The following is a 25,971-nucleotide window of genomic DNA, read 5'->3' as shown; positions in this document are numbered from 1 at the left end:
TGAATACCTGCACTCAGTCACATGTGCTGGAAAACAGAAACTCGAGAGCATGGCACATCTCCTGCTGTTGCTCAGGGTATGAGCAGTGAAGTTTTTTGGCTCCCAGCACCATTGAAATAAATTGTTCTGCCTGCACTGAAGATACCTATGATGAGATCCATGGGGATCTGTCCATAAATTGGATCCACAGGGATCCAATCCATGGGACCATCTGTCCTTGTCATTCGCTGATCTAAGGTGCCATGGATGTGTCTTGAGCACCATACTCAGTAGTTAAATATCAGTCTTTTCTAAGGGTGCTGCAGGGTTCTGCTGCAGTGAAGTTTTAAAAGCATATTATGTACAGGTGCTTTTCTAGAACATGCCTGCTCTTTAGTCTCTGAGAAAGAGAGATGGGGAAAGTCTTTGTATTCTCCTGGTTTCCTGGAGAAATAAGGTTGGATTGGAGAGCTCTGTGTGCATGGGGATGAGGGCCAGTGAAGGCATGAAGACCCCTTTAACAGCTGGGAAAGCACTGGAGTTGTAGGATGTGCTGCCTGCAACATGGCAGAACAAAGAAGAGCCAAAAGCACAAGTTGCAGGATCAAATCCATGTCTTTAGTTTCCTTGCCTGTGTGCTGGGGTGAGCAAGACTCAGATCAGTGAACAGGTGTCTGAGGATGGACACTGAAGCCCATTCAGCCACCTTCCCTGAAGAAAACAATAAGGAAGTTATTGAAGACAAGCATCAAAAGCTTTTCATAATGACCAGCTTTGTGCTGAAGTAATGAAAATAAATGCTGGGAGGGTGCCCTTGTGTTACACAAACCAGCAGCTACTGAACTCTGTGTCGTGGAACTTGTCTCAGTCCTGTTTGGGGCAGCAGTACCTGGTCAGGGCATCCTGTGGCTTCTCACTGAGGGGCTGCAGGTACCATACTCTCAGAACAGCTGGAGCTGTTCTTGCTGTGCAGCACCAATGGAAGGGAAATTGGGGCAGGATGTTGACAGGTTTTATTGAGAGTGTCTCTTGTGGGGTGTTTTTCCCTTTCTATTGGCTGTGCACTGGGATTCCTGGGACAGTGATATACAGGAACACCAACTGAAGGGAGCACTCTGCAGGGTGTCATCTCAGTTCAAACAGTCTGCAGCTCAAGAATGTGTGAATCTCTGACTCCAGATACTCACATTTGGGTGGTTAACAAGAAGAAGTAGTTTTCAACCTCCACAGAAAGTACTTGTAACTGATGGTGTCACTCTGACCAGAGGCCAGTTCTGTTCTTGGTACATCCATCCATTCTGCAGCATTTTTGTTATTTACATAACACTGGCATTGGTGTGTCAGCACTGATCTCACCAGTAGGCTCTTGAACAATGTGACAGGCTGGGAAAGTGCCTGAGGAAATGTCACCAAGTTCTTACTCTGTTCCTTAACTGTGTGAGGGCCTCTGCTTTTGGCCTCTGCAGGGGAGGAACAACACAAGAGGATTTGGGTCTGAATACACTGCTGTATGTCAGGTGGCATCCATGGCAGCAGAGAATCAATGTGGATTTAAACAGTGAATTCAGGAGATCTGCTGCTGGCAAATTGTTTGTAGGAGGCTCTTTGTGAAGAGATGAGTGTTCTAGCTATTGACTTAAGGCAATTCATGGTTTTGTCACTTAGGGTTTCTAAGCTGATGATACCAATTTTCTAAGGGAAAAGGGATTCAGGTGAAAGACCCATAAATTGCCTTCACTTCCAGAGAAGTGGATTTTATAGTCATTGTAATGCAGAAGTAAGAAGCCTTGGGGGATTAGTTAAGCCAGCTCTACAGATGAGACCCCCTTGAAAAGCTGATGCAGTGGAGGAGGGAATTGAGAATTTTTTTATAGCACATTTTCAACCAGATGCAAACTCAATCCTATCTTTTTTCCCTAATGAAGTGCTATGCAGCAAATGACAGGAAGATTTTTTTTGCCTTCCCTGTCTCTTGAGAGCTTTGTACTCCAAAGTTCGTGGGGTTCCTGATGGAAATCAGAGGCAGCTCTGACCTAAACTGTTGTGCTGTCCATGTCAGAATGTTCTGCAGGACAGTGTTGAAGGCTTTAGGGAATCCCACTCTGCAGTGTGCAGATCAGCCTGATCCTCTGGGACAGTTATGGACAGTTATCCTGGTTGGGAGAGTGAGTAGATTGGATCACAAACAAACCACTGATGGTTAATGTGTCCCCAGTTGCTCCCAGTACAGTTACAAGTTTACAAGCAGTTAGCTGCAGGAAAGTCAGGGCCTTTAATCCTTGGAGGAGATGGGAAGTTTGGCCACAACAAAAATATCAGCTGTGGGGATTAGAAGGAAATGCCCATGGTGTAATTTATTGTTGTATTGTTTGATAGTTCAGCATGAATTAACTCGGTGTCTCTGAGGATGAATGAGCTGCAACTGTGCAATTCTTGAATCCTAATTCCAGTGTTGAACATGCCACTATTGATTGTTTTGAGAGGAACAGAGTGATTAAACATGACAGGTGAGAAATTTAAGGCAAATTTCACAACAGTGGAATACAGATATGATGTACTTAGTGTGCAGTAATATATCAGGAACACCAATTAACCAACAGTCTGAAGGATCTTATAGTCTCGCTGTTGTGCTTCTTTGCTTGTGCTTAGAAGCTGCTCAACATCTGTAGGTCAGAGAAATTATGCTTACATTTTTCCTGCTGTTGGAAGAAATAATTACAGAAAATAATTAGTCATGCCCTCTTTGTTCTGGGAAGGAAGATGAGCTGGTAGCCATGTCACCTGTCCCTGCTTCAGTCTGACTGACAGTTCACTTTATTATGCCCTCTGGTGTGTGTATTAAGGTTTTTATCCGAAGATTTGGGGATTCCTTTTCTGTTTAAAGACACAGGTAGGAAGCAAAGCGGGGTTCAGGAGCTGTGGGGTGAGCAGGGGTTCAGGGGCTGTCATTTGCTCTCCCAGTGGTGCTTTTGGGGTGTCTGTACCTGACTCAGGTGTGGATGCAGTGCCTGGCCTGGCCATTAAACATCTGTTTGAGGAGCAGCGTGCCTTGGCTCTGAAGAGACAAGGATAAGGGTTTTCTTGGAGGATTTAATAGGTGGTGGAGCAATATGTGGGGATTGGCAGAGGAAGAGGAGGAGACGTGTGTAGCAGTTCTTTGAGTTCAGATAAGCAGTGGGAATTGGCAGAATGAGAGGCCAGGGGGTGAAATACAACATCTGACAGGAGAGTGCTCTGTTTTTTAATGACTTGCTCTGCAGGGCTGTGGCAACCTTGCAGATGTAGCCTTCTATTGTTACAACTGCAGAGCCATTGAATTGAAAAACTCTCTTAGCACTCCAGCAGTGCTTCCTGCAAGATTGGCTGGGCATAGAGCTTAGAAACATTTACATGGGGTTCACAAGCAGTGGCATATGGAACAAGCCCATTTAGATGCTCTGGTGGCCCTAGGTAGGGTGTTGAGTTTGCAGCAGTCCTGCAGATCAGGTTCACATCCTCTGTCAGCATCTGCATAAATTTTTTCCCCAGAGGCTTCAGCAGACCTTTTTTGTAATGCTTCCTCCCAGCACCTGCCAGACTTATTCCCAAACTCACATATCTGGGTTATCTCTGCTGCTGGGTCATCTCTAATACTGATACTAAATGGCTGTTGTTTTTTCTGGAAGGTGAATTCGTATCTTTTTAATTTCTCTTAATGTATCCAGTGCTGCAAACAAACAAACCAACTGCACAAAGTGCTTTGTATTGGGTAAGCAGAAACTAAGTGACACCCCTGTGTCTTGGAGCAGCCACCGGTCAGGCAGTTTGTTGGGGGCTGATCCATAACCATTTAATGTAGCTGGAGCTGTGCTCCTGTAGGAGGAGATGGTGGAGTGAGAGCTCCCAGTCTCCTGGAGGATCCCAAAAGGGTTTTGGCAAGCGTCACTGGAAGGGCTCCCCTGAGTCAGGGTGATAAGCTTCTTGAAAGTCCAGGCACAATCCCCTGTGGAGCTGCTAAGCTGCTCCCAGAGCAGCCCCTGTGCTGAGTGGGCAGAGCTGCTGGTGTCTGCAGCCACATGGGAAGAGAACTGATCTGGGTGAGTGTTTGCTCCTGCAGCTGCTCCCTGGGTGTGCAAACCAATGTGTTGCTTCCATGAGTGTGGGAAATAGGCAGTGGTCTGGTTTTGCATGACATTGGAGTTCATTTTCTGGGACAAGACAGCTTCCAGGTGGGAATTGTATCCAGACAATGCTGTGCAGTGATGTGCTTTGGATTGGAGTCGTTGCCTTACCACCGGATTATGGCCTTGTCTTCACTGCAGTGGTGCATCTTGTGTCACCCCTTTGCTTCCCTGCAAAAGAGGAGACACAAAGAGTGTTGGTCAGTGTTCGTGCAAGAGAAGGGATTGTGTGGTCAGGAGTGAGAGGAGGAGACCTCGGTGGCAGGAAGACTTTGGATGATGTCAGTTGTCAGTGAAACAGCAGCCTGTGATTTGAGTATTGACGGTTTTCCCAGTTTTGCTTCTGACCGATGTTCTTTTTGGTTCCAGGCTGTGACAGCACTTGTGAAAAACTATCCCAAGCACATGATTTCGTCAATGCAGCAGATCCTGCCCATTGTCTGGAACACCCTTACGGAAAGTGCTGCTTTATATCCTTGGGAGTGAAGGGATTTAACTGGAGTCCAGCAAGACAAACTCAGTCTCATACACAGTAACGACCTGAATGCTGCTGAGGAGCACAATGCATGGAGTGGTCTGCCCTGCCAGACAGAACAGGATATTTCTGTTACTTCAGGAGGCCCCATTGTTTCATTTAGGTTAAAAGAGGGATTGGAACTAGATGGTCTTTAAGGTTCCTTCCAACACAAACCATTCATTGAATCTATGAAAGTACAAGGAGCTGTTTGTTGGCTTTTTGATAGCGTGTTTCTCCCTCTCCTGTCCTAACTCCCACTGCAGTCCTGCTGCCACGTGAGCTGACAAAATAGGCTTTGTTTTGCAAAAGGGGAGAGTCTTGTTCTTCCTTCTCTTGTGTTTGCTGTCGCACTTGTTGGACCTTCAGTTCACCACCCACAAACAAAGCTCCTTCCTCTCTATGCCCAGGTTAGTCTTCTGTCATTTCCCAGGGTTTGAGGCTTGTGGAGAGGCCTGGTAGGGAGCAGAGCCAACCTAAGGTAGGATGTGGGAGCATGGGGTGGCTCCTCACCCTTGGGCAGCAGTGCAGTGTTGAATTGGCTCATGTCCTCTGGAAGGAGTGAGTCTGAGGGGTTCTGTTCTCACAGAGTTTTAACATAAATGAAGTTTTGGGTTACCTTGGTGGGTTTGGTCTAAGTTAATCAAACGATGTGAAGGATGTAAAGTGATGTGTGAGTGGTCTGTGAAAGTGGTCTTTGAACTTGGGCAATGCACAAAGTGAGGAGCTCCTGGGGCTTGTCTTCTCTGTGAAACACAGGATTCTGCATAAAATCAAAGGGTTTTTTTAAGGAAGAAACCTTCCCTAGTTATCAGGATTTTAAGATAGGAACAGATTAATTCCAAAATAGATGAGGTTCTTTAGAAACTTTTACTTAACTCCATCCACTTATGTGCGAACAGAAGTCAATTACACGGAAGAGGTGGAGGACCCTGTGGATTCGGATGGTAAGAGCTTGCACTGCACTTCTGCCTTCTCTTTTGAAGAGAAATGGAGTTACCTAAATATTGCTGTCAAAAGAGTGACTGAAACGCTGTGGGAGATGGTGCTTAAAGGTGCATTTATGGTGTTAGTACAGTGCCCATCACTTCTTTGCAAGTTCCTTGTGATTGTCATCAAGAAAGCTGCGCGAGGTGTTTTCTAATGGCTCTAAGGGCTGAGTTCTGCAACAATTTCAAGGTGAAAGTAATGGGACAAAAGGAAACCAGATGGGTTTAAGGTTGAGCTTGATAGTTTTTAATGAGGGGTGTGTGGTGGGAAGAGGGCAGAAAGTGATGAGGGCAGAAATCCTCCTGGGGCTGCTGCTGTACTTGATACTCAGGGAGAATGAATAAACATCTGGTCAGACAAGGTAACAGTTTGTAATTATTTTACATCCATTTGTACCTTTCTGTATGTTGGCATATTCAGTCATGTTGGGTTTTTTTTCCCCTTTGTTCAGGTGAAGTGCTGGGCTTTGAAAATCTGGTGTTCAGCATATTTGAATTTGTTCATGCGTTGTTGGAAAACAACAAATTTAAGAGCACGGTGAAGAAGGCTTTGCCAGAGCTGATCTATTACATCCTTCTTTACATGCAGATCACAGAGGAGCAGGTGAGCATGTTTGTTGTGTAGGAAGCAAAAAAAAAAAATGAGAGATTTAAACCAGCAAGTACCCTGGGAAGAGTTTCAGTGCATGGAAACTGCTGTAGTCTAACAGGCTGTTCTGTCACTTTGCTTTGGCAAATAGGGGCAATAACATCTAAAGGTTTCAAAGTGGTATAAGGTAGACAGTAAATCACAGATTACAGAAGGGTTTGGGTCAGAAGGGACCTTAAAGACCATCTCATTCCAACCCCCTGCCATGGACCAGGACACCTCCCACTAGCCCAGGTTGCTCCAAACTCTGTCCCACCTGGCCTTGGAAACTTTCAATGATGGAACATTCACAAGGTCTCTGGGCAACTTATCCAGTGTCTCAGCATCCTCTTAGTAATGAATTTCTTCTGTATGTTCAATCTAAACCTACCATCTGTCAGTTTAAAACTGTTCCCCCTTGTCCTGGGGCTCTGGTAAAAAGGTTTCATCCTTAAGGCAACAATAAGGTCTCCCTGGAACCTTCTCCAGGCTGAACAGCTCCAACTCTCTGAGGCTTGCTTCCTTCATGAAGTACTATGATGATGTGAAAATGAAAGGGATAAAGAGCTTTCTCTGAGAGTGAAAATATTGTGCTAGTAGGGGGAAATAATTTGTACTGAAATTCTGCATGGCTCCTGGCCTCCCAAGCCTGACAGCCATCATCTTTTAGTTTAGGTAGACATGCATAAAAACAGGCACTCTGTTAAAAAATTCATCTGCTTCTTCCATTCCTCATCTATAAATAAAGCTGTGTAGCACTGATTCCAGGTCAGTCATTAGTTCTGTCAAACTCTGATCTCCAATGAGGAGCAGAAGAGCAAGATGAGCTCAGAACAAAAGAGAATTTCTTCTTCTCAAAGGTTTTCTCCAATGGAATAGAAGAAAAATCAGTTGAGGGTGAAGACTTCTTATGGCAGAGAAAAATTCTGAAAGTAGTTTTGCAAAACAGGTTGCTGGGAACAGCATAGCTACCTTTTACCCATGGTGTCATGAATCCTCAGCTGCCCTGTTCTTCTTGTTTCCTTTAGATAAAAGTTTGGACTGCGAATCCCCAGCAGTTTGTGGAGGATGAAGATGATGATACATTTTCCTACACAGTGAGGATTGCTGCACAGGATCTGTTGCTGGTATGAAATGTGCTCCACGTTTAGATACAACTGGAATAGCAATAACAAATAACAAAACCTGGCCAACTTTCACCAGTCCATACAAATGAGTGTTACCATTTCCTTCTGCACAGGCTGTGGCTGCTGATTTCCAGAATGAGAGTGCAACTGCCCTGGCTGCAGCAGCTACCAGGCATTTGCAGGAAGCTGAGCAGGCTAAAAACAGCGGCGCTGAGCACTGGTGAGGGGCTGGAGCGGGAGGGCACGGCACTGGGGTGAGTGTGGAGCTCTTTTCCACCATCATTTAATCCCATGTTATTCGTGACGCTGCTCCTGATGGAATCTGAGAGCTCTGATTAGAAAAAGCCAAAGGAAGTACAGCAGTTCTCGAGCCAGATGATGAAATCTTAATGTGGAATACTTCAGGGAATTCCCAGCACAAGCGAGCTGTGCCCAGGCTCCCTCCCTCCAAAGCGTCTCACAGGAAACAATAATTAGTTGTACAAAATCAGAAGAGAAATAGGCAATACTTTCACTTTGCGTTCAGTTAATTGAGTTCAAAATTCAGGAGTACATATAAATATATATTAATTTCTTTTTTTTTTTACTTGATCTCGAGAAGTGAGATAGGTGCTGTACGCAGATAAACGTGTTCAATTTTAGAACCTCAGAGTTGCAGTTTTTAATGTTATTTGGGGATGGAAGAAGAAAACTCCGTTGCAGGAGTACCTGGTTGCTGGTCTGTAACAATTCTCTCTTGGTTTTACAGTGCACTGGTTCAGTGTTTGTGTTTAATTTGAATGTTAAAGTCAGAGTAGCCACTCTGAGCAGCAGCTGAGTGTCCATGAAATCAGACATGAAGTCCCTGTCTGCCTCAAATGTGAGAAGTTGTAAAGTAGGTTCCTGGCTTCATAAATAAAACCAAAGAGAAGTGATATTTGCACATAACTATTTCGTTATCATTAACAAAATACTAATGCAAAATTAGACATTTTTAAACTTTTAATGTACTGAGTATCCCAGTGCTCCTGCACATAATTAATCAAGGCACGGCTGGAACACAAACCTTCATGGAAGAGGCTCATCTCTTGTTTATTATGAGAACAAAATTGGTACAGGTAACAACTATTCAACCAATATTTTAGGAAGTGACTGAGAATGCTGCCTGTCCTGGGGGAGTTTCCAAGCCCTTATCCTGCAGGGGTTTTTGAGTGTTCATTTCTTTAAGGACTTTTTTAAATTCTCTTTTGGGATCAAGAAAATTACTCATGGCTTCACTTCAGAATGTGTTCTTCTTGAGGTGATGATGGAGGAAAAGTGTAAAGGCATCTGAACTCTTTTGCAGGTGGAAAATACACGAAGCCTGTATGTTGGCACTGGGCTCAGTCAAGTCTATAATCACAGACAGTGTGAAGAATGGGAGAATACACTTTGATATGCATGGCTTCCTGACAAATGTGGTCCTGGCAGACCTCAACCTTTCAGGTAGGTAGGACCCTGCATCCCTGGGAGTAACTGCTGAGTGCCAAACATAGGGAGTCTCCGAGAATCAAACCAGGTTGCTGTATGCATGTGGTGTTGGGAAATCCAGTTGTGCACCTTGTTCCTGTGAGAAAAATAAATCATGTGAGTTCATATGTGCTCCCAGTTCTAATATAAGTCCTTTATATGTGGGACTTCTTTCAGTTGGAACTCATTGCTGGCTGGATGTTGGAGCCTGTAGGGTTTGGGGAGCTTGGTGAAAAAAACTGTTCTGTTGTCTTGTGTCTGTTCCTGGGAAAGACACCAGCAGTGTTTAACCGCCTTCAGAATTCCTGCAGCACCATATCATCCCTTTTTTTTATATACTGAGGCTGACAGTAGTTGTAGCACATGAATTCAAATAATTCTTCTGGCTAAATGGGATTCTGTTATTGGGAACTCAGCAGGCTTCTACTCTCTTGTGTTATCTCACATCAGTGTGCAAGAAAGTAAAAAGAATTGTTGAAAGTCAGACCTCAAAAGTCCTTGCAAATTAAAATTTTAGGACTTTAGAGCTATGTGAGGGTGAGTCCACACTGATTTGCTCAGTGCAAATGGGTGCTTTTATTAAAGAAACATTTATTTAGCCCATTACAAAGAGGGTTTTTTGACTGAAGAAATAGCGTGCAATGCATGTAAAAAGCCAACCTCAGCAATTAACACATATTTACATACATTTACATCTGTGGCATTGGGTTGTAAATGAGCTACTGTGCTCTAGGAAGGGCTCCTGGAGTCAGTGTGGAGATGGTTCTCGCAGGATATCCATTTAATGGTCAGTAATGGTACAGACAAACAAATCAGGGTACTGACTTAGATAACCAAGATATACTTGCTGTACATCTTGCACACAGTGTTTTATGTCCTCATCTTAAAATTAGTACTTGCAGAAGCATAAAGTAATGTCAGTAAAGATGATGAGGAACAGAGAGCATCTCCTGTTTGAAGCTAGCCCAGATAGGTAAGGAGACTTAGCCTGAAAAGGTGGCAGGGTAAAGTGTGAAAAGACACATCATACCTTGATGTGTAAGCAGGTGAGTAGATAATGAGTGTCCAGTGCTTCTGTGGTACTGGTGAACATTCTGTTCTGTAACTGCAAGGTGATGGCTCCAAACTAGAAAAGTGATCTGTGAAATACTCCTGGGTAAGTGCTTTGTTACTCTGATTCTTCTCCCTAAGCTGCTGCTGTTTGCTGCAGTTGGGGACAGAATATTGAGCTGGACAAATGGGAATTACTGGAAGAGCCTGTTTTCTTCCTTTGCTTTTGTTCACTGATGAACAAATTCAAGTGTAGTTTTCAAGTAGTTGAAATGAGGAGGGTCTTTTATAAACAAATGAGAAATTATTCTTTGAAATAACTAAGGATATTAAACTGGCTTCTGCTGATGAACAAAAATTCTTTCTATGCCTGCATACTTGTCTTGTGTGCCACATCTCAGCATTTTCCTACTGGGATGACACGATTTTAAATAATGGATGGAAGCAGCTGTGATTTTAAACTCATAAAGCTTATTCTAAAACCATGGGGTTTTTTTTGTTTTGCTTCAGTGTCTCCTTTCCTCCTGGGCCGGGCTCTGTGGGCTGCCAGCCGTTTCACTGTGGCCATGTCTCCAGAGCTCATCCAGCAGTTCCTGCAAGCCACTGTCAGTGGGTTACACGAAACCCAACCTCCCTCTGTCCGGATCTCTGCAGTCAGAGCCATCTGGGGGTAAGTAAACCCTGAGGTATTCCCCAGTCCCGGGGACAGAGGGTATAAATCACACTGATGAAACCAGTTTGTTCAAATAATAATAACATTTCTGTATGGGCTTCTGTGGAAGGTTTTGCTTTGAATGAAATAGATGGCAACTTAACAAGTGTAAGCCTGCAGGTTCAAAATAGAATAATTCTCATGGAGTTCCAGGTTGGCTGAAGTGTTGTAATGGATACAGTCACAAGGAGAAGCAGCACTAGGTTGTGATGGAAAGCACGAGAATGAAACCCAGATTGCTCCTGTACAATCACAAAGGTGACTGACACCACACAGGCTTATGGAGCCAATCACAACAATAGGAAGTGTTTGGGGTTTGATTCTCTTACCCCATTTTTGTCAGAAGGAAGCTCTGCTGTACCGATTCTAAAGTGAAAAGTGAACATACTTGTAAAATCAAAAAAACAACCAATAACAAAAAATCTGCAAAAACACTGCTGTTCCCCACTCTATTCCCACCAAAAACACCTTGTCTCTTTATTGCACTGAAATGTTAATGAATAAATAAAGGCAGAGACTTATAACTTAGTTATTCCTGAAATTGCTTTATCATCCCCCAGCTCATGCATAGAACATGGTAACGAAACACTTTGTAAGCAGCAAATATCTGTCTTGGACTTCTTCCCTTTTCTCCATCCATGAGCAGTTCTTAGGAGAGGTCTGTCACTGAGAGGCAGTGGAAGCTTCCAACATCACATGGCTCAGTTCTGCTTGTGTGAACATCACGGATGGAATGAGGAGGGGAGATTCCTGATGAGAGCTTTCCTCCTCGTTCCCGCTGAGCTGCTGGGAGATCAAGCAGTAGTGGACTGAAGGGGAGAACTTGCAGAGGAGAGAACTTAAGGAATAAGAACAGATAGGATGAAATAACTCCTTATATATCATCTAGAGTTAAATAAATAAGTTACTTCGATATATTATGAATGTATTTTTATATAACAAATTTCTTGTCTAGCTACTGTGACCAGCTGAAGATCTCCGAGAGCACCCATGTGTTGCAGCCGTTCCTTCCCAGCATTCTGGATGGCCTGATCCACTTGGCAACTCAGTTCAGCTCAGAGGTGCTGAACCTGGTGATGGAAACACTGTGCATTGTCTGCACGGTGGACCCAGCGTTTACAGCCAGCATGGAGAACAAGATCTGCCCCTTCACCATTGCAATATTCCTGAAGTACAGTAACGGTAGGCATTCTGGCTACATTCCCAAAGGACACTTGGTTTTGCTGTTGAATCTTGCTACTGGAAACTTAATCAATGATAATTGAATGAGCATTGATTCCTGTGGTAAAGGTAGAGGGGAAGCTTGCTGCTTTGCCTAGTCAAAAGAGTGGTGGCAAAAATTGAGAGGGATGTGTGTGTATGTTTTAGTAAATGGTACTTTCTCTCTCCAGATCCCGTTGTTGCTTCTCTTGCCCAGGATATTTTTAAGGAGTTAGCTCAGATAGAAGCCTGCCAGGGTCCAATGCAGATGAGGCTGATACCAACCCTTGTCAGCATCATGCAGGCCCCTGCTGACAAGATCCCTGCAGGGCTTTGTGCAGTAAGTGCTTCAGTGGGGCATGGCCTGGGCTGGAGATGTTCCCTGTGCTGTAACAGGATGGCTGCTCTGCAAAGAGCAGAAAGGCTGCTTTGGACATGCTTTGGAGCAATGGCTTCAGTCACTGGGAGAGGTTTCTCTGTGGAGAGAAGGCAAACTGCAGCTGGGGGGGAGATGCTTCCAAAAGTTCACTTTAAACTGCTCCTTTGGCCTTCTTCCAGTCTCTGCAGTGTATCCCCAGTCATTTTGCTTTGACTTTGTCATCTTTCAGCAGGAATAGTCTCCCATCATTGGTGGAATGTTCTGCAGCAGGCTACATGATTATTCCTTGCACTGCTTCCTAAAGCTTTTTCTGATTTATGCATCACACATGTATAAATTGGAGATAAATTATACAAGTGCCCTAATAAAAGATTAAGCATTGACTGTGCTGAATGATTGTGTGGGATTAAACCCATAAACATCCTTATTGATATGCTTGTAATCTGCCTATTAATTGGTATGACTGTAACAATTGCTTATGGGTAATTAAAGTGAATTTAAATCAATATAACCAAAATGGAACAAGTCAACTAGAACAGTTCTCTGGCTGTTCTGATTAACATGCATCTGTTTGCCATGTTTAAGTGGTGACACTGCTTTTAATGTCGGAACTGCCTTGGGAACTTTCACAGCTCACACCAGTGATGTTTGGGTGCATGACTCCAGGGTTTTCAGATTTACAAATTGTTCTAGACTAAATTCAGGGTGTGATTGCAGCAGTGGCCACACCCCTGCATTTCACACCTTTGATGTTTGCAGCAGGGGTGGGTAGTGCTGACTTCTTGTACTGTGGCTGCTGCTGTGACAGTGCTTTGGTTTGTACTTTCCTTTCAGACTTCTATTGATATACTGACCACAGTTGTGAGGAATACAAAACCCCCTCTGTCCCAGCTCCTCATCTGCCAGGCATTCCCTGCAGTGGCACAGTGCAGCCTCAACACAGATGACAATGCAACTATGCAGGTAACACTGTGGGGAGGGCGAGGGAGGTGGCACTGTGGGGAGGGGAAGGCAGGTACCACTCTGAGGAGGGTGAGGATTGCAGGGCTGTGCAAGGTGACACAGCCTTTGAGGGAGCCCAGGCTGTGCTTGCCAGTTGCTGTTGTTGACCCTCTCAGGAGTCTCTGCCACCTCCAGTTTCCCAGGAAATTACTGTTGTTCAGGGCCTAGGGTGACTTTTCCTGATCATTCCTGAATGTGGAGGACTGGAGTAGTAAAGCAGCATCCTGGATGTTTTTCGTTTTAATGCACTGGAGCATGTTAAACACACAAACAAACAAAACTCAACAGAAAAACTGAACAACACAAAAAAATCCCAAACAAAGAAACAAATCCATATTGCTTTTCTTCCCCCATAATAACATTCATCACACCTAGTGGAAGGGCTGTCTTCAGGGACACATACAGGCATCGGGCAGCAAAGGACCTCCTAGCCCTCTTCCTTGCAGCTTTCTGCTGTACTCATTTAAGTGGGAAGAGGAAGGCAGACTTGTTTGTGACTGAACCAGGTGTGGGATGGAGGGAAAGCAGGGAATCATCTCCAGCATCAGTACTGCCTCAGTTGTGCTTGCTGGCAGGCTTGGCTGTGGCCTGATGTCTTTGGAGTATTTAAGCAAGAAAGGAAAAGCATCAGAGGTTGGCAGTGCAGGGAACCTTTTCATTCCAACTACTAGCCAGTATCTGAATAACAAAGCTGGTTTAATTCCTTACTTATTAAGAAGTTCCATAGTGGCAGCTGCCCTTTGTCGTGCGAATACAGATCATGGAAATGGCTTTCCCTAAAGAACAGACCAGTAAGAATAAGCTAGAGCAAGAAGAGGTTCCAGACCTGCGCGCTGCTTACTTTCTGGATCTTTGTGCTAAGAACTCTGAAGGACTGCAGCTCAGCTCTGGGTTGGGTTTCATTCATGCCACACTTCTTTGTCTTCATCTCTCACTTGTTAGAACCTCCTTGAATTTCTCTGTGTAACAAGATTGGCACAAAACTGCAGCTACTTGTTGCTGTATTTACTGGTTGACCCTCTCGATCGCTGCCTGGGCAGTGAGGAGCGTTGTTCTTGATAACGAACCGAAGTCCGTAGAAACTACTCGTAAATCTTCTGCAGTTTGCCAACGGTTTGCCCACTGTTTCCGTCTTGGTTCAGGGTTGTTTTGGGGTGGTGGTGCCTGGCCATTTCCTTTCCTAACTGTGACTGTGCCGGTTGTCTCGTGCAGAACGGCGGCGAGTGCCTGCGCGCGTACGTGTCGGTGGCGCTGGAGCAGATCGCGCAGTGGCACGACGAGCAGGGCCACAACGGGCTGTGGTACGTGATGCAGGTGGTGAGCCAGCTCCTGGACCCACGGACCTCCGAGTTCACCGCCGCCTTTGTGGGCAGGCTGGTCTCCACTTTGATTTCGAAAGCGGGAAGTGAGCTGGGAGAGAATCTGGACCAGATCCTCAGAGCTATCCTGAGCAAAATGCAACAGGCAGAGACACTCAGTGTGATGCAGGTGAGCGGGGTGGGCACCCAGCAGAGTGAGTAGAAGCACCAGGAAAAGACATTTTCATAATTTTTTTTCATTTTGTGCTTGATTATTTGTGGCTTGTGCAATTGGAGGGTCTGTGTATCTCTTGGAGTAGCCAGGAAGATGCCTGCTCTGATCATAGAATTGTGGAATATCCTGAGTTGGAAGGGACCCAGAAGGAACAAGTCCAACCCGTGGCCCTGCACAAGACACTCCAACAACCCCACCATGTCCCTTAGAGCATTGTCCAAACACTCCTTGAGTTCTGTTAGGCTTGGGGCTGTGACCACTGCCCTGGGGAGCCTGTTCCAGTGCCCAACTACCCTCTGGGGGAAGAATCTTTTCCTAATATCAAACCTAAACTTCCCCTAACACAGCTTCGTGCTGTTCCCTCAGGTCCTAAACCTTTTGTTGTCAGATTACATGGTAAGACAGGCTCTTGGGAGGAAGCTTTAATGCTCCTTGAATAGTACACCATGCCCTTGTGCACCGTGCCCATTTAATGCACTATGCCCTTGTGCTTGTGAGCAGTAAACTTTTGTAGTGATAGGGGTTCCCTCGGTAGGGATGTTATTGCAAAGGCAGCACGTGGTTTTGAGTGGGTTTGTGCTGTATTCCAAGGATAAATCCCTGGGAGTTGAGAGAAGGTGAGCTTTTGGTGGATGGAAGGTGTGGGTGGCCTCCATCAAGTGAGAAACCAGAGCATCACTATCTCTTCTAGCCTTGACCTACTTGCAGTGGCAGGGTTTTATAGAGTGATTTTTGTCCCTATGGTCTTCATTCTCTCTCCTGTCTTTCTTGTGTGTGCCCTCAGTGTAAAACAGCTCGTAATGGCTGCCCTGGTTCCTCAACAGCACCTGGGGAAAGCTTTTTGCTGGCACTGCTGAGCAAGATCCTACCACTGCCCACAGTGCAGCACTCGGCTGAGGCTCACTCTGCTCTAACCCTGTTACCTTATTTCTCTGATTTTTGAATGTGCATTTTCAGCCAGCACATGGTGTGTCATCAAGGCCATTTGAATGTCAGCAGAGATCTCATCTGCTTTAAGATTTTTTTTTCCCCCTGGATACACTGCTGATCGTTAGCTGGAATGGCTCTCACTTTGCTTATTTTTGGATTTAAAAGATATAGAAGCTTAATCTAAAGCACTCCCATGCAGCCCCTGTAGCCAAGGGAAAAGAGCCTTTCATGATGCTGGATTTCTTCCCTGTGTTAACCTGGAAGATAGGCCTCTGGAGCTGGGCAGCCTTTCCCTGAGGAAGGCTACAGAGATGCCCTCAGAGTGGGAGACTGACATTTAGACAGACACAGCAAATGAATTCTGCCTCTGGTCTTTAGGAGTTAGACTGCAAAACTGCATCTTGTAAAGAAACCTTTCCAAAACTTGCAACTCTTTCCCTAAAAGCATGTGTTCAAAGTGCACTTAGAATTGGGAAGGTGCTGCTGAGTGATGATGTGATGATGCAGGAGAAGTGTGAAGATGATGGTGGGAAATCCCTGGAGTGGAAGGGGAAGGAAGAGGCTGTGGAACCAGAGGGTTCTGGCTGTGGGCCAATAACTGTTCTTTGACCTGAGGAAGTGACACGTTTTTGCTGGACACGTGCAGATTCTGAACTCTATGCAGAGCCACCTCTGCAGCTTCTGCTCATGGAGCAAACTGGGCATTTGCAGTGTGAGTGTTGCCATACCATATTTTTTGCTGGTCAAAAGTCAACTGCAACCAACCTCTGATATTTTTTAAATAGCTTTTTAATCTTCACTTTAGGGATGTTTGTTAGTTTGGGCATAGACGTGAGTAGATTTATTCCTGCTGGGTGTTTTTGGGGTGATTGAACCCTGCTGTTGACTGTAGTAGTTTAGTGCCTGTGTTTGTAGCACAGTGTCTTGCAGCTGGTTGTACTTTCCCTTCTTCCTGGAGCTGGTAAGCACAGCTTCCATTCCTGCAGGGAACCCAGTTCCTTAAATATTTGATAAAACATTTTCAGCTATTAAATTATGTACAGCTAACATTGCCTTTCTCCTCCTGCAGTCCCTGATCATGGTGTTTGCTCACTTGGTTCACTCACAACTGGAGCCACTCCTGGAATTCCTGTGCAGCCTCCCCGGCCCCACTGGCAAGCCGGCCCTGGAGTTCGTGATGGCTGAGTGGATGAGCAGGCAGCACCTGTTCTACGGGCAGTATGAAGGCAAAGTCAGGTGGGATCCACAGCTCCAGTTGTGTGAGCTGCCATCATCCCATTGCCATTCAGTGCTGGGGGTGGGGAAAGGGGGAGCTGCTTTAGACTTGGATCCCTGTGTGCCAGTGTTGGGCAGAATGGGTTTTCCCTGCGCTGTCAGTTCGGCTCAGGAGAGCCCTGGTAACTGGAGCAAGCTCTGATCTTCCTCTTCAGTGCTCCTCCTGCTGCCTGGGGTTCCTGGGCTGGAACAGGCAGACAGGAGGGGGAAAGGGGTGTCTCCTGCAAGTACGGGAGGGCTTTTGGGATTGAACTTCTTTGAATGGGATGAGAATAACTTCCAGATGTGGAATCACCTTTGTAGACAACTGTGGAGTTTTGGGGGGTTGTAGGGGGTTTTGTAAGAGAATCTGGTGATTTCTTGTTGATTTGTTAATCTATTTAAAGTCAATAAAGAAATCAACTGCAACGGTTTTCTCTCCCTTTTGCTGTGGAGCACATTTGTGTTCCAGTGGAGTCTGAGTGCTGTATTCCAAAGCATGGAATGCTCTTTATTCATTTAAATTTTGCCACAGCTGCTGTCTTTGATCTTTCTGAGAATGTGAAGCCTCACAGACCACTCTAAGGGGTCTCACCAGCTGTTAACTCACTTCATAGTGTGTTGTTATGTTATTGTTATGAGCAGTCAGCCTGTGAAATAAATAATGAGAAAAAGCAGGTTCAAAATGGAAGTTAATAAATAATCGTGCAGGACAAGAGACAGGTTTGGGGATCTCGTGCTCTTTTTGGTCACACTTGATCTTTTTCATCCCTAAGCCCGGTGGTTTATCCCCATTTTGACAGTGCAGGGCTGTCTGCAGGATCCCCTGAGGCTGTTTATGGCACAGGGAGAAGCCAAGGCTGACACTGAACAAGGTTAAAGGTGGTTGTTCGGAGCTGTCTCCTTGTTGTCCAAAATGAGAGTTGTTTGTGTACAGGTGGTGTGTAGGGCTTCATCCTGTAATAAACATTTGGATTTGGGTTGTTTGGGGTGCCACTTACCATGCTTCAGAAAATGCTTGGTGTTTCTGTGTCCTGAGGAAAAGCAGGGACTGCTCTGAGGAGCCTCTTGTTCAGGGACCCTGAGAGCAGCCAACACCTTCTGTGTGCAGCAGTCCCCACCTGGTGAGGGCAGGTTGAAGAAGTGGCTGTTTGGTCTTGAGTCACCTGATTAAAGGATGGGAAAACTTTGGGCAGCTCAGGGTGGCAGGTAAGATCTGGGTCCAGACCAGCAGAACTCAGAGCCATAGTGGGAGAGAGAGAGAGAGGGCAAGAAGTGAAAGCACAAAACAAGTTGAGTTCCACAGAGCTCCAAAACTTCAGCTTGAGATTTGTGGAGCCTGGAGAGAGGTTTGGGAGTGCCAAGCACAGATGGTTGACCTTGACCTGTAGTCAGCATCATCCTCAGTATGACTTGAAAACAGCCTGGAACTGGAGAAGGTTTGAAAGTGTGGCGTAGAAATCTGAGCAGAAGAGATGGAAAGAGCTCATGAAGGTCTGAGTGTAGCAGAGCCACAAAGGACCAGAGGTGAAAACAAGCATTGAGGCTGGAGAAAGGGAGCAGATCATGACTGCACATCAGCTGAATTACTGCTTTCTTGCCACTGCTTTCCTCTTAATTCTGTCTTCATCTGCACGTGGTGCTTCAGGGATGTGTTTAACATTTGTGGCCCTTCTGAACTGGACAAACCTTTCATATGTGTGTGTATGTGTGTACTGTTGATGGTGTTTAATCCAAAGCTTGGCCAGTTTTTGGCTGCTGTGCAGGTCAGGAGCTCAGTCCAGTTTTGGATGCTGACATAAAGCAGGAGAAATGGGAAAATTCTGTAGTGCTTGCTCTTGGCAAAAGTGTAGAAGATAGGGCATGTGGGTGTCTGCTCTGTGTTGTTCTCTGTTAGCAGGGCACTCTGAAAGCCAGACAGTTTGGGGAAATTCTGATCTGTAATTTTCCTATTCCCTGCTCCCCAGCTCTGTAGCATTGTGTAAACTCCTTCAGTATGGCATCAACACAGATGACAAGCGACTTCAGGACATCAGGGTGAAGGGAGAAGAAATATTTAATATGGATGAGGGAATTCGGACACGATCCAAGTCGGCCAAAAGTAAGTAACCACTTTTCTGTTTTTAACAGGATTTTTTTCTGTAAGTAGATGCTGTGAAAGGCCTTAAATAGGTCTGGCAGATCACACAGAACTGTGGGAGATAGTTCCTGCAGAAGGTACATGTTGGTTTTTAGAGCTAATCCATACATCATGTACTTAATGTATCTGTTATTTGCCTTAATTCTGCCAAAGACTGATTTGGAAGACTCCTGATATCTGATTTAATATAACTGGATGAGGTGATTATGGGATGCAGAGTTATTCACTGCTGTTTTGCATCATGAGACAGAATTGATAATTCCCTGGTGCCTGAGAGGAAAGTGGTTTTAGTGCATGCAGAGATTTTAAAACTAAGGGGTGTCTTTTTCAATGAGACACACAAATATCAGCAAGAATTCAACAAGTTAGAGATGCTTTTAAGGAAAGCTTTGACCAGTCTCCTGCATGAGACTTGTCTTATTTTTAGTTGGCTGAACCCAGAGTCTTCAACTGGAGATTACTGGAGATTCATCTTTTAAATCAGAGAGGGCAGAGCTCTGGGCAGTTCCTGCTGAGGACCCAGCTCCAGAGGGAGGACATTGGGGAGCTGCTGTCCTCAGCTGTCTGAGGTCCTGCCATGTGGTGTGATACCAGTTGTGGGATGGGATGTGGTGGCTGTACAGATCCAAACTGGGAGCCTGTTGAGGCTCCTTGAGTTTTCGACTGCCACGGGCTTGGGATTTGGAGTGAGGCAGGGCCAGGGAAGGACTATGGTGACAACTAAAGAGATAAATAGGGGGAAGCTCTAGGAGTATAAGAGGTAAGTGATGGTCACAAAGCACTTGCTGCCTAATTATTCTTGGCTTAAGAAACCCCAAACCAACTGGTCTGGTCAGACTGAAGAATGGTAACTGCTGGCATTTGAGTTAAACAAAGATTAATGCTAATACCAGTAAGGGCTAAAACTGGTGCTCCCAGTTTCTTTATTTGATAGGAACTTTACTTCTGTAATTAAGGGCAAATGCACTGTCTAGCTATCCCTATGGAATAGTTAAGCCCTGCAGGAACACCAGTGAGGAAAAGATGGAGCTGACAGTGGCTCAGATGGGGCAGAGCCACACCTGGGATTGCTGCACTGCTCATTTACATGAAAGCACTGGTGGATGTGTAAATGTACTTCAGGAAAGCAAGGCTGTTCCAGATGACTCCATTAAGCAGCCTGCAGGAGTAGAGTCACACATTCATTCAGCTGTGAAGGTTTTTTCCCTGCCTTCTCTGCACTCAGAATATGCAAGATTGATGTTGTGGTTAAGATCTTTGGGAATGTAGCTGTGAGGGTATATGGAAAGAATGCTTGGAGGGTATGTGTCAGTTGTTTTTAGTTCCCAACCTCCCAAACAAGTTAAAACCAACTCCAACAAAAAAAAGGTGTGTTTTTTACAACATTTTATTAAAAGCAGCATGAATATTTTTTTTTCTTATAGATCCTGAGCGCTGGACAAACATTCCTTTGTTAGTAAAAATCTTAAAATTAATAATAAATGAACTCTCTAATGCAATGGAAGCAAATGCATCTAGACAGACAACTGCAGATTGGAACCAAGGTAAAATACTGGGTTTGCTTTTTCTCTTTCCATGACTTAAATATACTTTGTCTTCTCTTGAGAAGCATTCTATAGTAATAAGAAATTCACAGCAGTAAATCGTGATACCTGTAATTACATAGGCTTGAACAGTGATCCAAAGGATAAGCTCATAGAATCACAGAATCCCAGGCTGGTTTGGGTTGGAAGGGACCTTAAAGCTCATCTCATCCCAGCCCCTGCCATGGGCAGGGACACCTTCCACTAGCCCAGGTTGCTCCAAGCCCTGTCCAACCTGGCCTTGGACACTTCCAGGGATCCAGGGGCAGCCACAGTTCTCTGGGCAACCTGTGCCAGGGCCTCACCATCCTCCTAGGGAAGAATTTCTTCCCAGTATCCCATCTAATCCTGTCCTCTGTCAGTGTGAAGCCATTCCCCCTTGTCCTGTCACTCCATCCCTTGTCCAGAGTCCCTCTCCAGCTCTCGTCTTGTTGTACAGATTATCATTAGCAACTGCCAACACAACAGCTCTTCCTTCCCTGTGCCATATTTTAGGTGCTATCAATCTCTTCCAGGTAAAAATAAATAAAATGGAAGAACAAGACCAGTCAGTGTTGTGTATCCTTAGATCTGTAAATTATATTGGGCTAGTTTGGAAGATGGGATCTGACCATGTGCCAGTAAAATTATCCTTTCGTGGTGTATCTGGTTTGCTTTTCTTCCTCCCTGACTCAAGCATCCATTCTTGCTGCTGCTGTTTGCTTGACTCCAGTTCTGGAATCATTCCAAAAGAACAGGGAACTTTGCAGGGGTTTCCCTTTGTCGACTCACACACGCAGGGATGTTTTTGCCTACAGACTCCAGTCCCCTGTAGAGTGATCACAGACTGGACCTCTTGGAATTTGCATTATTTCTAGAATATTGTTTTCTCTAAACAGATGATTCCAATGATATGTGGGAGGATCAGGAAGAGGACGAGGATGAAGATGAAGGCTTAGCAGGACAGTTCCTGTCAGATATTCTTTCCACAAACAAGTATGGTGAGTAACAGCTTTAAAGTCCTTACTCAGAGCAAAAATGGAGTAGGTGACACCCTAGTCAAAGTTTTCTTCCCTTGTCAGCAGCAAAACAGAGGCTGCAGGCACAGGGAAGGAATTCTGTTCTGGGATTGTGAATAAGGACCTTCTGGAGAGGGCCATGGCTTTGAGTGATTAAATCACTGCATAATAAATAACATCACCTGGGGGTTCACAGGCTGCACAGGCTTCAGAGGTTTCTGTCACATGAACTAAAGGAGTGAATATTCTGCATAGAATTTTTTTTCCCCCCAGAAGTGCTGAAACTACTTTTGGATCCTTGGGTTTCAGTTGTCTAATAGGAAACTTCCTGAGATGTTTTGCTTTGTTTGATGTTAAAACCTGCTGATTTGCCTCTGACAGATGAGGATTACTATGAAGATGATGAAGAGGACGATCCAGATGCATTAAAGGACCCTCTTTACCAAATAGATCTCCAGGTGATGCTCTAGAATGAGGGGTTTTATCAGATTCTAATTATTCTTTATAAACTTTAATTTTTTAAAATGTTGTGTTTTAACTAATCTCTAAGCACTGGAAACATCAGCTATTGATTGTTATCCCAAAGGGATGCAGTTAATTGAAATTTTTTTGGAAGAGCTGAGTATTCCAAAAATTTCTGGAGCTATTTTTCCATATGATCAGTATCTATTAACCTGAAAATGTAAATGGAGAAAACTCTTTGAACAGAGAGAGATAAGACTTTTCTACCCATGAGCTGCACAGCTACTTGCAGAAGTCAGGAGTAGATTGAACAGTGAACATGACAGAATTTCATACTCCACTTGGAGGTGCTCCCACCCAGTCAGCCCCTGTGTGACACTTTGCTCCTGCTTTTCCCACCACCTGCAGCTGTTGATGAGCCCTTCCCTCTGCTCCCACCCTTCCCTCTGCTTCCACTCCTCCTCCTGCATCGCTCCTCTCTCTTCCTTTCAATCCCAGGGTCTTACTTGGCATATATCTCTCTTGACACATGGAAGCAGCAGGATTTCCAAGAAGAGTTGGTGCTGACCAGGTGTTTTCTGTCCCTTCCAGGCCTATCTCACTGAATTCCTGTGCCAGTTTGCCCAGCAGCCCTGCTATGCCATGTTCTCCGACCACCTCAACGACAACGAGAAGCGAGTGCTTCAGGCCATTGGGATATAGACCCACTCCAGAGACCAGACCCATCATATCTGAACAACAGGTTATCTTTGGCTAATTCCACGTTTTATGATTGAACATAAAACATTTTCCAGTGTCTGCCTGCCTGTTCCAGGTGGGCCATGGCCTCGTTGCGATGCATTGAGCCTCATCTTAACAGGAGTCTGCTGAGGGAGGGAATCCCGAGAAAGCAGCAAGGACGTTGCACATCGGTCTCACCATGGGAGCACTTTCATTTTCCGCAGTAACTTTCCAGGAATTTCTTAAAGATAAAAAAAAAAGGTGTCCTTAATATTTTTAAAAGCAAACTGCCTGTGAAGAGGCACTTGACTGAGTTTCCCACAGCACAGCTGGACAGAGAAAGGAACTGGGTCACTTACGGATTGCTTGGATGTACCTTGAGAAATGGGAAGGTTGTTCCTCTTGGCACTCACGTAACACAGGGTAAAAATCTTGATCCTACAACGTGACTTCTTTTATAGAACCACAGACTCTTATCAGAGCTGCCTGGATGGGATGGAGCCTGTTCATGGGAGTTTGGAGGGGAAGCTGAGATAATAAACCTGAGTGCATATCTTCTCTCCTGGTGTGGATGGGGCTCTGTCGCTCACAATCTGCTGTCCACTCCCACGGGAGCAGTTCTGTGCTAACACTTGTGTGTGCACATACTCAGAGGAAGCCACCACTTAAATTTCTGTTCCTGTGGCATGTGGCTGCGAAAGACTGATTTTCTGGAACACAGAGAGCCACGATTTTTAGGGGGGAAAAAAACCACCTGATTGTATTTAACATATTTGCTCCGTGACAGCCACTCTGAACTCCTCTGCTTCTTTCACACTCCTGTGTGTATTCTTATAGAGTGGTAAAAATAACATTTGCAAATTGATTTCCCCATGAGAACAGCGTGATGTATCTCACAACACCTCTCTGCCTTTGGTTCCCTTTTGGGGGAAAGTGAAAATAAAACTATTAAAATGTACATTGGTATCCTTCTTATAAAAACAGATTTAAAAGGAACTTGCGCTTGTTTCCTGAAGTCACTTTTTAAAGACATATTTCTCCTTAGGACACTTTCTGTACATGTTGCCTGGAGGATGTTAGGAGTCACCTGAACAGAAAGGGAGTCCTGTGCTGGATACATCTAAAACAACAAGCTGAGCCATTGTAGAGTTTCCTTTCTTAAGAAAGGCACTTGCTGTTCCTTTGTGGAATAATTTGCTTCGACGTCGTATCAAAACCTCCATAAGCTGGAGTCATTCTGTATCTTGCTGGTCTCATGTTATGGCTGAGAATGGGCAGAGCTGGGGCAATCCCCCATTCCCTGGAGACTCCTCTGAGCCATCCTCAAGTTCTCAGTATTTTATGTGCCTGACTAACTCTGTGAGAAGCAGAGTTTGAAGCCTGATTTTTATGTGTCTAATAAGGTACAAGCTCTTTCCATGAAGTTGTGTCGCAGTGTCTTTCTTCCTTGTGGATTCTCTGGTCTATAAGAATATCTAATTAAACTTGGTGCCCTGGCCCTCCTGTCGTACTAATAGGAGTCTGTTAGGAGTTTTGTTCTTGGGCCTTTGTCTCTTTCAGCTTTCACTGAAAAGGGAAAAAAATTAAACTGAACAGTGCAGTCCCTCTTGGAAGCCCTCTGAGAAGCCAATGGCTGCAGGGGTGTGTCCTGATAACTGTGCAGGAAGGGTCAGGAGTGTCCTCAGAGGGACCAGGACCAGCTATTTTTGCCCCGTGTGTTGGCAGCAAAGGCTCAAAACCAGCCATCCATACTTGGAGGTAAGTGAATGCCAGACATCTGGAAGCATCAAGGTGTGTTTCGGGGTGTCAGGAGTAAACAGTGCACTGAAGGCTGGTTTGCTCTGGTGGGGGCTGGAGCTGAAGCTGGAGCTGGCTGGACTGTGCCTCAGAGGGGCTTTAGGCAGGTCAGAGGGTGGGTTTAAACAAGACCATGAAGAATGAGACTGACCCAGTGGTACTGACACTGAACTGAGACATCCAGGGGTGTCTGTGTGACTGTAAGGTCCAAAAGGTGGCTGGGCCAGTGTCATGTTCCTGCTGGGCTCGGTGTGTTGGGAGAAGCTGCTTTGATTTGCAGCTATCAGTGGTTTTTCCAGGAGAGTGAGAAGGGATCAGTGGCTTTTGGGGACCAGTGCTCTGCATTCTTCTGCCCACAGCCTCAGCTCGGGTGCAGTCTGGGCTGGCCGGGCACGGTGCAGGAGCTGGAATTTGGGACCAGCCCTGGAGCTGGTCCTGTCCCCAGGATGGGCACAGGGACAGTGTGGTCCTGCAGCAGCTATTGCCAGTGAACTCACCCTGTGCCGGGTTTCTTGACAAGAAATACTCTGACTCAAGCATTCCCCTAGAAGAGGCTGGATAGAATTTGGGAGACAGTGCATGAGGGAGATGGTTTGAGGGAACTCATCAAGGTCCTGCTGGTGCTCGTGACTTTGTTGCTTTTTGGCCTTCTAACTGTCCTCCTTGCTAACAGAATTCCAAATGCTCCATGATGTGCCTTTCAACAAGGATTGTGTTTGCTGCAGGAATTCTGCCAAAACAACTCTGACCAGTAATAAGGTGATTGCTCGGGATGGAAGCTACTGGACTCCGTGGAGCTGTGTCTGTGGTCTGGTTTTGAGGTGCAGCACCCCTCGCCTTGTCTGCTGTTGGGAACAAGTAATAGCCACAGAGGTGACCGACACCATGTTAGGAAATACAAACTAAACGAAAACCGAAGGGTGGGCGACTGCACAACCCTGGGCACGTGCCACTGCTGTGTGGGTGCCTGGCACCCGCGTGCCCTGCTCGGGGCTCTCCGTGGGGATGAACCGGGCGTTGTGTTTGCTGGGTGTTCTCCTGGGAGCAGCTGAACCCCGACCTAAGCTCCGAGCCCGCCGCGTTTAACCAGCCAACAGCCCGGCTCGGACCCTGGAATGAGACTTAATGCATATGCATGAGTATTGATTTTGGTTTGTTTGGGGGTTTTTCTATTAACAAATAAAACTCTTTTAACGTATAATCCCGCCTGGATCCCCGTCCTTGTCGGGACCACCGCGGATCTCCGCGAGCACCGTGGGCCTCGAACCCGGGACCTTCAGCGCCTCAGCACTGCCCCCGGAGCGGTGCATGCTGGGGGCTGTAGTC

At 45.5% G+C, this 25,971-nt stretch overlaps 1 protein-coding gene across 1 annotated transcript in view; it reads left to right on the top strand.

Annotated features, from left to right (window-relative positions):
* The window catches only part of IPO9 (importin 9), a 31,167-nt gene extending 7,323 nt beyond the window's left edge, over positions 1-23,844 (top strand). The window contains exons 8-24 of the mRNA XM_018079781.2: positions 4,509-4,609; positions 5,542-5,600; positions 6,095-6,246; positions 7,299-7,397; positions 7,511-7,617; positions 8,722-8,861; positions 10,446-10,605; positions 11,603-11,829; positions 12,039-12,187; positions 13,061-13,189; positions 14,441-14,716; positions 16,761-16,927; positions 18,913-19,046; positions 20,510-20,629; positions 21,547-21,648; positions 22,048-22,124; positions 22,720-23,844. Coding sequence (XP_017935270.2) covers positions 4,509-4,609; positions 5,542-5,600; positions 6,095-6,246; positions 7,299-7,397; positions 7,511-7,617; positions 8,722-8,861; positions 10,446-10,605; positions 11,603-11,829; positions 12,039-12,187; positions 13,061-13,189; positions 14,441-14,716; positions 16,761-16,927; positions 18,913-19,046; positions 20,510-20,629; positions 21,547-21,648; positions 22,048-22,124; positions 22,720-22,830 — 2,310 coding nt within the window. The 3' untranslated portion in view covers positions 22,831-23,844. The remainder of the gene's footprint in view (positions 1-4,508; positions 4,610-5,541; positions 5,601-6,094; positions 6,247-7,298; positions 7,398-7,510; positions 7,618-8,721; positions 8,862-10,445; positions 10,606-11,602; positions 11,830-12,038; positions 12,188-13,060; positions 13,190-14,440; positions 14,717-16,760; positions 16,928-18,912; positions 19,047-20,509; positions 20,630-21,546; positions 21,649-22,047; positions 22,125-22,719) is intronic.
* The last annotated feature ends 2,127 nt before the right edge of the window (positions 23,845-25,971 follow it).

Source organism: Manacus vitellinus, unplaced genomic scaffold (assembly GCF_001715985.3).
Source record: "Manacus vitellinus isolate BGI_N305 unplaced genomic scaffold, ASM171598v3 scaffold_47_pilon, whole genome shotgun sequence".
In the NCBI taxonomy this organism is placed as follows: Eukaryota; Metazoa; Chordata; class Aves; order Passeriformes; family Pipridae; genus Manacus; species Manacus vitellinus.
This window is presented reverse-complemented; position numbering and strand designations above follow the sequence as displayed.